The sequence below is a fragment of the Leguminivora glycinivorella genome, chromosome 24, assembly GCF_023078275.1.
Source record: "Leguminivora glycinivorella isolate SPB_JAAS2020 chromosome 24, LegGlyc_1.1, whole genome shotgun sequence".
In the NCBI taxonomy this organism is placed as follows: domain Eukaryota; kingdom Metazoa; phylum Arthropoda; class Insecta; order Lepidoptera; family Tortricidae; genus Leguminivora; species Leguminivora glycinivorella.
Window position 1 is genome coordinate 5,452,781 of NC_062994.1, and position 13,822 is coordinate 5,466,602.

General features: G+C 39.6%; 1 protein-coding gene across 3 annotated transcripts; it reads right to left on the reverse strand.

Moving 5' to 3' along the window:
* Positions 1-1,123: 1,123 nt before the first annotated feature.
* Positions 1,124-13,449, reverse strand: LOC125238638 (aldo-keto reductase AKR2E4-like). Of its 3 annotated transcripts, none has more exons than XM_048146004.1 (8): positions 13,381-13,449; positions 9,472-9,552; positions 8,669-8,854; positions 6,824-6,940; positions 4,756-4,923; positions 3,567-3,770; positions 1,567-1,839; positions 1,124-1,409 (listed from the first exon to the last, which is right to left on the reverse strand). In XM_048146004.1, the coding sequence occupies exons 1-7, from the start codon at positions 13,387-13,389 to the stop codon at positions 1,582-1,584; spliced, it is 1,023 nt and encodes a 340-aa protein (XP_048001961.1). In that variant the 5' UTR covers positions 13,390-13,449; the 3' UTR covers positions 1,124-1,409; positions 1,567-1,581. The 3 variants fall into 3 exon arrangements, with proteins under 3 accessions (XP_048001961.1, XP_048001962.1, XP_048001960.1); XM_048146005.1 differs by having other exon boundaries at positions 1,155-1,207; positions 1,545-1,839; XM_048146003.1 differs by lacking the exon at positions 1,124-1,409 and having other exon boundaries at positions 1,452-1,839.
* Between the last annotated feature and the right edge of the window lie 373 nt (positions 13,450-13,822).

A 13,822-nucleotide genomic window follows, 5' to 3' on the forward strand; every position in this document is an offset into this window, starting at 1 on the left:
GCACAAGGCCACTTTTACTTAGTTGTCTAGTTGTTTAACATAGGTACATACATACTTATACTCACGCTAGCATTCCTATAAGGGTTAGATAAAGCACAAAAAACCGCTTTCAGCTCAGATTAGGCTTGTGTCGTTCACGAACTATGAACTGTTAGGAATAAAATCCCATCAATGACCGAAATGAACTGAATCTTTCCGTGGTCTGAGAATCGGTCTTTGCTCATTTAGTTCATTATAGGATCGGCGAGCGCGAGCGGTTTGGATCGAGAACGAATGTGTGACTGCGCCGACCGAGAGCGAGAGCTACTTTAGCAGAGCAACAAAAAAAGTCAAGTTTTCATATTAAACTTCGGTTACTTACAACTTTTCGGCCCGGAATGTAACTATCTGTGGACTATTCGTATCATTTTGACACTGTTCGGTCCCATTCGTTCTGATCTTTCCGACCGCAGTGGTCGCTGGTCTGGCTGAACTAAATGAGCAAAAGACCTAAAAGAGCGAACTAGTTCGTGGGAGCGATTGAACGAGATCGGAGCGCTCCGATCAACGAACGAAACGGCACAAGCCTAGCTCAGATTTCGGCGCCACTCTTTAGTAATGGGGAAGCACACTGACATTTTATCCCGCCAGGCGGCGCCTGTGCAAGTGCTTAGGTAGGGTTGCAAATAGAAAAAAAAACAAATGTTTTTTTTTCAGAATTATGAAAAAAAAACCAAGCACCATGGTTTTTTTTTTTCTAAATATGGTTTTTTTTCAGATGATCAAATAATACGACAATAACGGTTTTTCGTGATTTCTAACGTTTCAATAACATTAAAGTGTATTTTAATTCGATAAACATTCAGTATGCAAACGTTTATTGGGGAATCCCCGATGCGGCGTGGAGCGTGGAGAAGCGGTGGTGTTGCCAACAGTAAACAGCGACAACTACTAACTACAGATTGTGTAGTTTTATAAAACCAGAAATTAAAGTTATTAAATTAAATTCGTTTAATAATTAACATAAAGTCTAAAAAACCGTATAAAAGTATTAACTGTTTTGCAAATTTTGAGATTTCGTCCTTTAGAAAAAAACATACTCCAGAAAAAAACTGTTTTTTTTTTCACGGTAGGTACGAAACGCCGCGAAAGGTAGTCTGGCTCTGTCACGCCAATACGCAAGAGCGAATATAGATATCTACGAGCGTTTCGTTTCGTGAGCGTTTGTGTCATTCGGCTACGTAATCATAATCATAATCTTTATTTGCTTTTAAAAAGGGTTAACATAATAGGTGTTACATAATTTTTGTGTCCCAACTTTTTAGCCGGTTTTGACAGCATGCAAAATATACTACCTACTAACTAAAATTACATTCAATTCCCTTAATTACTTACATATTAAGCTATTCTATTATAATACCGTACCCTGGGTGCGTAGCCGAATGGCACAAACGCTCACGAAACGAAACGCTAGTAGATATCTATCTCTATCGCTCGTGCGTATTGGCGCGACAGAGCCAGACTAACTGGCGCGGCGTTTCGTTTTCGTTTGGCGTCGGAGAAATGCCATTCGGCTACGCACCCTGTCAAGAAAATATAAAACTAATCGATATCTTGATTTTTCCCGTTCTTCCACGTCAGCAGTGCCTTGGGTATCGCGCTGCTTGGAACGTCGTATTTCTCAAAGGGGTAGTGCGCGTAGTTCTGCCAGAACGTGGGTCTGTTGGAGCGGTAGTTCACGTCGAACTGCGCGAGGTCATTGACCTCTTCCTGTGAGAGTTGGAAGTCGAAGATGGTCGCGTTCTCGACGACGCGGCTCGGGGTCACCGTTTTTGGAATGGTGACGATGCCGCGCTGGTACTGGAATGAAGAAACGAATAAGTATAAAGTCGTTAAAAAAATCTGAATATATTAAAACCATACCAAAGACATATCGTCACTACTTTTAAAAAAACTTGTATCTTCGTCTGTCAATGAAAAGAAAATTGTAGTAAGTATGTATGGAATGCATATAGACTTACTGCGTTTTAACTTTGAGGAGCAGCGTGAGATACGAGATTTTTTAAAAGTAGTGACGATATGTAACTCCGTATAGACAGATAGACACCTTTGGGGAACGCTCGGCTAGATGGCGCTAATACGATTCAATACGATTACATACAGTTACTATGTATGTCTTTCCCATCACGGAACAATGATGTTCCGGACCTTTGGGAGGCGTGCGCGGGGCCGAAGCCAACGCGTAGAGGCCCTTTCGACACTTTAATGAAATGTAAGGGGTACACCGAGCGGATGTTGCCCTTGCCCGTATCATGGGACACACGCAGAGGCAACACCCGCCAGGGTGTAAGGACTATTTGAGAGTTAATGGAATCTAAAATGAACTGGTCTATTTTGATGAAAGTGATGGACTAAATACTGGGCTATGGATAAAAAACCGGACGCCTGCCTAATAAAACGGTATCCAATTTTATTTCCGGCAGACGGTGACTCGTCCCCACAAGATGGGCCCCCACAAAAAGCGACATCCAAGATGGCTCAAGGGCAACACCGGTGTGAGAACTCAAGGGTGTCGAGAGGTGTACACCGCTTTCTGCCCAGTGGCTGTTAAGCCACTGTACCAACTCGCGTCTTATGCAAATTTTCACTTCCACCCCTGGGGCATGTAGCCCTAACGACCCCACTCTGGATGGCCAGCCAAGGCAAGCCAGAGGTAGAGAGTACTGTCCCACCCACCCGCCTTACGGGTAACAGAACTCCCCAGGAGCACTCGGGTACGTGGGGTCGCTGTTCCCCAACAGCTCGCCACAAGCTGCCCTGCGTTGACTGATTGCACTGGTAAAACCAATGGGCGATGGGGTCGTCACATCCCTACGCCAAGTTATAGTTACTATTATTATTATTTTTTGTAATTATTGTTTGACATCTATTTCTTTTTTTAATTAATTATTGAATTTATTTGAGAGTATTTTCTATTTTTAAAATGTAATATTGTATTGTACCCTAATTATGATAATTTAACTTTAACTTTGACATGTAATAATTGTTAATTTTATGAATAAATGAATATGAATATGAATATTAATATTTGACATTTTAACATAATTATATCAAGCAAACAATATGGGCCAAATTATCAAAACTGAGGTCCAAAAGTTTTAAGCTTGTGTCGAGAGATGGCAGTCTAATATGCACTGTGATTACATCCTTTGACAGTAACTTTCTATAATACTCTATCCTCTTTGATACTACTAAACTTACCAAATATCTAAGCACGATTTTTGTAACAGTTTTGTTGTATTTCTTAGCAATAGCGACCAGGGTTGGGTCATCTATCTTAGGTCCTTTAGTATCAGGGGCGGCCCGGAATGGACCCTGATATTTTGTATGGAGGATAGCATACCTACTTACTAGAGACAAACAGAAAACGAATAAAGTTACCAAGTATCTAAGCACAATTTGTGTAACAGTCTTGTTGCACCAGGGTTGGGTCATCCATCTTCAGATCCTTTAGTTCCATGAATCCTGATATTTTGTATGGAGGATAGCATACTTGCTAGAGACAAACAGAAAACGTATAAACTCACCAAATATCTAAGCACGATTTGTGTCACAGTTTTGTTGTATTTCGTAGCAATAGCCACCAGGGTTGGATCATCCATCTTAGGTCCCTTGGCATCAGGGGCGGCCCGGCTGGCGATCATAGCCCCGAAGGGCGCCCACGCGACCACCCTGATGTTTTGGGAGGTGCAGTAGTCGACGAGCTCCTTTTGGCCGAAGGCGAGATTGAGCTGAGGAGAAAGAAGAGTTTTAGTTGAAAAAATATAGAAAATTGCAGCTTGATATAATTCATCTGGAAAGAGGAAATCTTCTTTATCTTTTCCGTTTTTATCTCATTGCGAGTCTACTGGGGTGTAACATCTATTGTGTTTTAATAGATTAGGATATTGAAAAAGTACTCATGAGAGCATTTTTACAAGCTTTTATTCAACTTGCCTTGTCAGTATGTTAGTGTACGTCAGAACGTACGTAGAAGCTGAATTTGACCGGTTTCCGATTGAGCTGAAATTTTGCACACATATACAATACAATACAATACAAATACTCTTTATTGCACACCTCAATACACGAAACAACATAGCAAGTATAAACAACAACTTAAGAGGTAAAACAAGAGGCGGTCTTATCGCTAAAGAGCGATCTCTTCCAGACAACCTAGGCATATGTAAATCACGTGACAATGCAATATTATGGTATCATGAAGCTGATCTGATGATGGAGCAGAAAGGTGGTCATAGGAACTCTGCCATGAAACGTCGTATCTCCATGGAGTAAGGCGTTTTTAGAAACGTCTCGGAGAGCAGTAGATGACTGTTGAAAGAAAGGTACAGTCGGCGATAAAAGCTTGTGCCAAAAATGAAATTTTTGCAAAAAAAAACTTATTCTACCTGAGAGATCTCAAAGCACAACTGCACAGAAGATCAAGACAACTGGCACGTGTTCATTTCGCAGGTCACTCATTTTACGGCAACATACTTCGACTTGGTTTGTCCCTAGTTTATATACTCGTAGTCCTCCTCATCGTCTCCGACGGTGACCCTAAATACCTACACCTTGCGGACGTTTCCTAGCGTGTGCTCTAAGGAGGCTGGCCAGGTCACGTGGTAAAGGCCCAGGCCCCAGGGGGGGTCACGTGGTCTATTTGTATGGCCAACCTAGGCCCCCTGGATCCGCGCATGGTGACCATGTATATGTATGTATTATTGTGGGTCATACCTCAACTTGGTTAGTGGCTGGCTTAACATTGCTGTTGGCGATGAGCCTCTTCAGCTGTTCCACGTTGAAGTTAGACACGCCGATGGAGCGAGTCAGACCTTTCTTCAGGACTGTCTCGAAGCCGCGCCAGGTCTCTAGGTAATCGATGTTTTGGTCTACGCCTTCTTCCTGGAAATTTTGAAACGTATGCTAAAGTAAGTACATTAACAAATTGAGCCTGGTGTTGGTCACCACAATTTCTGTAGCTTCCACATAAAAAACTCAACTTTAACTTTCACTGCATCATTTATTTTATAATAAAAGTAAAAAATACATTCAATCCGCCTACATATTTTTCTCCATTTTACTTTCTTCTGTCCTCTATTGTTTTTCAACCATAAACAAGTTATAGACTTTTTACTTTAAAGTTTCACATACAAAAAGTTTTAATACAAATTAAACTTGTGTTCTGTTCTGAACACCTGGGACATACCCCAGACCTTTAAATTCAGGTTACGTAGCCATGAGTAGGCTCAACTGGAAGACCTTTGTGAAACAATCGGAAGTCCTAAATTAGGTTCTGGATATCTCTAGATACCAGTCCGGTGCTTGGCTAGGTCACACTTCGTTTTCTATAACAAGTGGTTGGAAAAAATAAGAATCACTAACGTACCTAACGTTAGTGATTCTTATTTTTTCCATAGAAAGCGAAGTGGTGGAACCTCCGGCGTTGTCGAGCGTAAGTAAATAAATAAATAAATAAATATTATAACTAGGACATTCTTACACATATTGACTGAGGCCCACGGTAAGCTCAAGAAGGCTTGTGTTGTGGGTACTCAGACAACGATATATATAATATATAAATACTTATATACATAGAAAACATCCATGACTCAGGAACATAAGTCATCCTTAACATCAGCAAAGTTACTGTTAAATTAAAAATATGTGCTCATGCAGCAGTGTTTCATGCCGTGTCTCCTCTCGGTTCAGAGGTGTAGAGACAAGGGCGGATTCAGCTTCGTAGACAGGGTGTGGGAAGGATGGGGGGGGAGGGGGGGAAGGGTCACATGGTAAATTTGTATGGCCAACCTAGGCTCCGCGCATGTGTAGAGAAAATCGGTGTAGCTAACATGATGATAACAATAACTTCTCGTGTAATTATAACAATAGAGGAACAAGTAAGGGGAGAGTTGTAACTTGTAACTCCATACATCAGTAATGCGGGTTATTTGTAGTGACATCTAGCGACAATCACGCGTCAAATAACGTAAATTATCAGTACCACTAGTCACTACTCGATACTAGGTGTCAACTGTGTCTCGTCTGCCAAAAATGTAATATTAGAACAGTTTACAACTTATATTAGAAGCAGAAAGAGTTAAAAACAGAATACTGATTGATACTATTGTAATATTAGCTAAAAATTGGTGAGCATTAGACTTTTCGTTCGTCGCGACATGTATTGACACATAGCAGTACTGATAATTTACGCTATTTGACGCGTGATTGTCGCTAGATGTCACTACAAATAACCCGCATTTACTGATGTATGGAGTTACTCTTCCCTTACTTAATCCTCTATGTTACAACGTTAGCTTACTGATGTGCAAGTTGCGGAAACTTTCCAAAAAAATCTTAAATTTCTTGTAAAATTGACGAAACTTTCAAGAAAAATAAAGGGAATTTAAAAATCCATTCATACAATTGTCCATACAAAGTATGGAAAGTTTCCTAAGTTTTCTTATGTGAAAATTTCAGAATTTTGGAAACTTTCCGTCGACACATCAGTAGTTTAGCTAATATCACAAGTCTACCACATCATTATAGTGAAAATTAAAAAAATGCTCACTGATAGAATGTTAGTAGGAACACCGTACCGCAAAATAACCTCCGATTTTAAGACCATCGATATTGATTTTGCATTCATCCGCTTAAATGGGGCCAATTAAATCAATAGAAAGAAGATCCATCGGAGCAGCAACAGAACGAGTGTTCTTAACTTCCTAGTTCCTACTAACATGCTATCAGTGAGAATTTGTTTAATTTTCACTATAAAATGGCGCCCGAACCACATCACACTCACATTGAAGGAGAGCGGCCAGTGCACAAGCACCTGGTCCACATAGTCGAGCCCCAGACGCCGGAGAGAGCCTCGCACGGAGACCTCCACGTCGGCTTCTCGGCTGTATGTCTGCCACACCTGGAAATACATGACGATTTTGATATAACAGCTGGAACAGATATATGGACTTTAAGAGTTTCTAGATGAGGAATCTGTTACGTGTTATCTAAGGAGTAGTAAAATCATCCACTTATTTTATTATTATTATTTGTATGTCTTTCGTTTATCTTGGGACCATGGGGTCCCGGACATTTGGAAGGCGTGCGTGGGGCCGACGAAGCCAACAACGCGGAGGCCCTTCCGAACAATTTAATCTTAAATCAAGGGATACACGTGGCGGATACCATCCTGAGTGCAGAATGTGATACATCCGGAGATGGTCCCCGCCAGGTGCGAAGACTATTGCAGTGCAGCACTTTTGTGAACTATAACTTTGGAACTATATTAGGGTCATAGGCTATTGTCGTGTAAGTTGGATGGTCTTGTTATTATAAATGGGCTTACTCTTGGCCACAGACTAGCTAAAGGGAAAGACGTGGCCAACGATAGAATGAGCTCGCCCAGAAGATGCCTGTTCACTCTTGATTTGAAGGTTGCCTGAAGGTTTCTTAAAGATACTTCTTCCTATTTGTCTTATTTTTATATTGTTCCATTTTTGTTTTGAAAAAAGGACGACACAAGCTAACAGGACAAAAAGTCACGTGAATCAGCCTACTGATATGACGACGGAAAGTTTCCAAAATTCTGAAATTTTCACATAGGAAAACTTCGGAAACTTTCCATAATTTGTATGGATGGAAACTTTCTATTTCATAAATTTAAATTCCCTATTTTACGTGAAAGTTCCGTGAATTTTTCAAGAAATTCAAGATTTTTTGGAAAGTTTCCGCAAGTTGCACATCACTAATTACACCAGCCCATCGTATCTCGTCACTCGTATCTCACGTTGCTCCTCAAAGTTAAAACGCAGTAAGTCTATATGCATTTCATACATACTTACTACAATTTCCTTTTCATTGACAGACGAAGATACAAGTTTTTTTTAAAGTAGTGACGATCTATTGTTCTAGCATGAGTACTTATAAGTAGGTTTATCATGACTTGATTCCTTCTTAGCATCTTCAGATCGACCCATATGTCGGTGGACTACATACCTTGGTAGTGATGAAAAGGTCTTCTCTCTTCACGACGCCTTCTTCTGTCTTCTTCTTCACCACCTGTCCTATTTCAGGCTCGATTCTGTACAAATGAGCTGTATCTATGTGCCGGTACCCCACGTCGATTGACATAAGGTAGATGCTTCCATTCATTCATTCATCATGAACTCTTCTCACCTGACACAACCTCACCTCCTCTCCTGACTGGTGGTGACACATTAATTTATCGTTGGTCCCAACCTAAATAACCATCCACCTTGCTATAGCTGAAATCTTTTTGATTTCAATGATGGACTACTGGTATACTCAATGACTCTAGAATATCTACGAGATAATTAGTCACAATTTTTTGCTACTGCAACTGTTGTCTTACCTTGGAATCACATGGGTAAGAAGCAAGACCTTGGTCGCTACTAATATCATTTGGAAGAGCAACATCACTGAGAATAATTTAACCAACCTTGGTGGTGATAAAAAGGTCTTCTCTCTTGACGACGCCTTCTTCTATCTTCTTCTTCACCACCTGTCCTATTTCAGGCTCGATCCTGTACAGATGTGCTATATCTGTGTGCCAGTACCCCACATCGATTGACATAAGGTACCCCACATCATTTGGAAGAGCAACATCACTGAGAACAATTTAACCAACCTTGGTAGTGATGAAAAGCTCTTCCCTCTTCACGACGCCTTCTTCTATTTTCTTCTTCACGACCTGTCCTATCTCTGGCTCGATCCTGTACAGATGTGCTGTATCTATGTGCCGATACCCCACGTCAATGGCGTACGAGATGCAATCCACCATCTTGTCCCAGCCGGAGTAATCGAACTCTCCGTCCTGGAAAAGCATGACTTTTTATCAGATGGATTCAGGAAAAGTAAGTATTTTTTTAACTCCCGACGCAAAAACGACGGGTGTCTGTCTGCCTGTCTTTCTGTCTGTCTGTTTGTCTGTCTGTCTGTGTGTGTGTGTCTGTCTGTGGCATCGTAGCTCCCGAACGGATGAGTCGATTTGGATTTAGTTTTTTTGTCTGAAAGCAGAGTAAGGGAGTGTTCTTAGCCATGTTTCATGAAAATCGGTCTACTATGTCGCGGTCGGGGGTTTTTTCAAAATTTTAATTTTGTTAGTAGTGACGATATGGAGCTTATTGTCAGAAATCTGGATTAACCCCTGGAACGCCGCTGTCAAAAATTTGCTACTGAATTAATAATTGTTAATTACAGTTAAAATTGCCTGGGAGAGGGGACCGATTTTTGAATCTCGAATGCATGAATTCGCCGTTCGAAAGTCGTAGCATTACGTCGTTTTCCACAGACTTTCGAACGGCGAATTCATGCATTCGAGATTCAAAAAACGGTCCCCAACTCTGAACTAGCATAATAAATACAAATGTTTCCGGAAAAATACGAAGAAAAACCTTTTCGCGCTTCATTTGTATCAATCATTACGCTTACCTCTCGGATACCGAGCCACGTCCCGTACCCCAGAGCTGGCATTTGGATGCCATTGTTGAGGGTGAACGAGGGAATGTTGACCTGAGAAGTAAAATAATAACTTGTGGTAAGTATACCCTTTCAATTGAAGTTCATCATCATTCTCCTTCTCCTTTTTTTTTGTCGGAGTGGGGAATCGTTACGCACCGTCCCCCCAGCCGCAGGAAGGCCTTGATGAGGGGGTGTGTGGGGACAGTGGGACTCTCTCCTTCGGCCCCCTCTCTTATCGAGAGGGAGGGAAAGAGGTATCATTCTCCTTCTCCTTGCGTTATCCCGGCATTCGCCACGGCTCCTGGCCTGGGGTCCGCTTTGATAACTCATCCCAAGATTTGATAAGCACTAGTTTTTACGAAAGCGACTAAAATTTGACCTTCCAACCCTTAGAATAAATTTAAAAGTGGAAAATGTCTGCCTTGGGTGAGACTGCAACTCACGGCCTCTGGATGGCCTATACAGTAGGCCTTATATTGGGATTAGCCCGGTTTCCTCACGATGTTTTCCTCCTTCAATCGAAGTTGTTGAACATAATAATGAATGTAAAAATTATATTTTCAGTAAACAGTATTTAAATGGAAAAAATACTGCCTGAAGTCACAGCCTTTTTTGTACTAACAACATAATGTACATATGTTGCATTTTTGCCACTGAAAAGAATACATTCATATTTTTAAAATAAATTGTAAATATTTATAATACAGATAATTTTGTTACATAAGCTTAGAAGAGTTTACAAGAGAAGATGATAAAGTAATATGATAACATTGATAACCTCTGTCAAGTCGGTAAAGTAATAGAGTAGAGAGACATATTTACATACATACATACATATACATAGAATCATGCCTGTATCCCATAAAGGGGTAGGCAGAGCACATGAATACTAAGTTTCACTGCCACTCTTGGCAAAAAGGGGTTGAAAGAAATCCAAATTGTGACATTGCAGTGGCAGGCAATTTATCCCATATCCCACAGTCGACTTCTACGACACGCACGGGAAGAAAGGGGGTGGTGAAATTTTTAACCTGAGACATATTTCATGGCAAAATATATAAAAAGGTACCCACATAATTACCACCACGCATATTCATTACGTGAATGTATTTCTATTACTAAATGTTTTAAGTACTTATAGGTAACTAGCGTTTGCCCGCGGCTTCGCTCGCATTAGAAAGAGACAAAAAGTAGCCTATGTCGCTCTCCATCCCTTCAACTATCTCCACCTAAAAAATCATGTCAATTCGTCGCTCCGTTTTGCCGTGAAAGACGGACAAACAAACAGACACACACACTTTCCCATTTATAATATTAGTATGGATGTAGTATATTTTAGTATAGTATGGATAAGCTTTTGCCCGCGGCTTCGCTCGCGTTAAATTCGAAAATTGTAGATTGCTCCGTAGTAAAGTTCCACCCCCTATTTTAGGGAAGTGGGGGGTTAGAAAGAGACTAAAAGTAACCTATGACACTCTCCATCCCTTCGTCTATCTCCACTAAAAAAAAACACGTCAATTAGTCGCTCCGTTTTGCCGTGAAAGACGGACAAACAAACAGACACACACACTTTCTCATTTATAATATTAAGTATAGATAAGTTATCTATTGTAGGAATTGAAGAGCTGAAAGAAAGTGGTACATACTTGGTTTTTTCAGAGCCATTTGACTTACGTTTCGACATGGTTTTTATAACTAAAACCTTTGAAATAGCTCCGTTTAAAACAAAATGGGATCGGACTGCTCTGAAATCGGTGTTCCACGCGAATACTGATGTGCCGGCGGAAAGTTTCGGAAACTTTCCATAATTTGTATGGACAATTGTATGGATGGAAACTTTCCATTTCATAAATTTAAATTCCCTTTATTTTTCGTGTACGTCTCGTGATTGTTTCAAGAAATTTAAGGTTTTTTTTTGGAACGTTTCCGCAACTTGCACATCACTACACGAGAATGCCAATTGATATTTTTTGAACAATTTGTTCTTTGGGCATTTTCAGAAGTTGGGACCCAAAATCAGTGACAGTTGTTCACAAAAATTAACTCGATGTCAGTTTTGTGACGACATATTAGGATAAAATTTGTCTAAAAACAAACCTTTTTCGTGTTCTAAATGTAGATTAAGTAATTATTGCTTATCGTTTTATTGAAATAATATTTTTATTGACATTTCATGCATAAAATTGTCGTCACAAAATTGATATCGAGTTCATTTTTAACCCCCGACGCAAAAACGACGGGGTGTTTGACGTGTCTGTCTGTGTGTATGTCTGTCTGTTTGTCTGTTTGTCTGTTTGTCTGTTTGTCTGTTTGTCTGTTTGTCTGTCTGTCTGTCTGTCTGTCTGTGTGTGTGTGTGTGTCTATCTGTGTCGCAGAGCATCGTAGCTCTCGAATGGATGAACCGATTTCGATTTAGTTTTGTCTGAAAGCTGAACTAGTCGGGAGTGTTCTTAGCCATGTTTCATGAAAATCGGTCCACTAGGTCGCGGTCGGGGGTTTTTCAAAATTTTAATTTTGTGGTTAGGTTATTGTTAACTTTGAAAATATGTCGTATCAAAACCGGTTCAAAAGTATAACAAATTGGTAAATAACAATCAACATTGACGATCACACAGTATTAATAATATTACAGTACCGACTACCGACAGCGTGGAGAGGCTATTTATAAACACGGAACCGGCGACTCATTCACATAAACACGCCGAGAATCTTATATGAGGCGATTGTTTGCGAATTGATATGAGAAACGAAAAGTTTTCTAATAAAATAGATAATTATCAACAAAGACATGGATTATTTAGAGTTAAAATGCCTACCGTCACTTAATGTGCAAATTTTCAAAAGTAAATTATTTTAAAACATCGATTTCTGACAAATATGTTAGTGTAGATATAGTTACATACTGACTTCCAAAATGAAGTCGTAGCGTACTATAATTACATACACTTATAGTGAAGTTATAAACTTGAAGCAAATATATAATAATAAGATTTTTTATTTGAAACTTATACCTATAAATTGTTTTGCTATATGCTGTGTTCCCTATGAACAAAAATAAATAAGTATGAGTACTAGAGACGGATTCCGAAGAAACAGCCTTAGCGAGAATAAGTGATTTTCACCTTCTCAACAATCATGTTAATTTAACGTTCCAGATTTTAGTGTTCAGAGCAATATTAGATTTTCGCACCTGCCTCTTTATACCTACTGAGACTTTTCCCATAATTATGTACCTACGTCTATATTTATATGTATACAATATGAATAAATTTACTTATATACAGATTATATATAAAACAAACATAAAACATTTTAATAAAAGGTAACTTAAAATAAATATTTACAAATAAACTAACTATTAAACCCCGTTTCTGGCGCAAAAGTACCCATAATACTTATGGCGTTACCCCTTTGGATGATTATGGATAACTTTTGCACCAAAAACGATTCAGAGCGGGGGCCCTCTCCTTTTTGCCGTAATCTACGGCCTATGTCGCGCACAAACTCTTTTGCGTCGGCACCCCAGCAGCCCGCCGTCTCCACTGCAAACGGTACGAATATGTACCCGCCCAAAGGAGCATACTAATGAATATGAATATAAAAAAAAAAGTATGAGCAGGTATTTGTATATAATCATTTACTTTATCACCATTATCAAAGAAATGATATTAATTTAATCATGTGTTTATGGATTTTGTAAACGTCTATAGAAAAGTAAGTACTTACATTAAAATTGAAATTTGAAAGCGTGGAATTAGGTGCCTACTGCCTACATTCATTGGAAGATCTTATAGTAAATACTTGTAGATGTAGAATGAGATAGGTAAGTATGATGTGATATATATTACAAAGTGTATGTTAGTAAATAACGAAATTTACCTTGGCCATGTTGCGTGTGAGCTCTCCGCCTGCCGGTTCAAAACTAGCGATAGAAAATACAGCGATAGCAAATGCGAATTATACGATACGATAGTATGGGGCCACGGTCACACCATTCAATGTTTGGATGGTAATGCTTTTTGTAGTTATTATGTCACAAGGGAGATAGTGATAAACAAATAACCATTGATAACAAAAGATATGCCTAAGACACTTGACATAATTATATTTCATGTCGTCATGAAATAAATAATGTAATAATATAAATCACTGTCACTAAAATACCGGTTGAAAACGGTGACTTGCCTATTATTTTCAGTGTCAATTTTCTGAATTCGAACGCGTGAGACTCAAAAATCGACCCCCTGGACTGACAAAGCCCATCTTACAAAAAAGCGTACCCCTGAAATGTATGGGCTTTTTAGGCTTAAAACTAGATGGC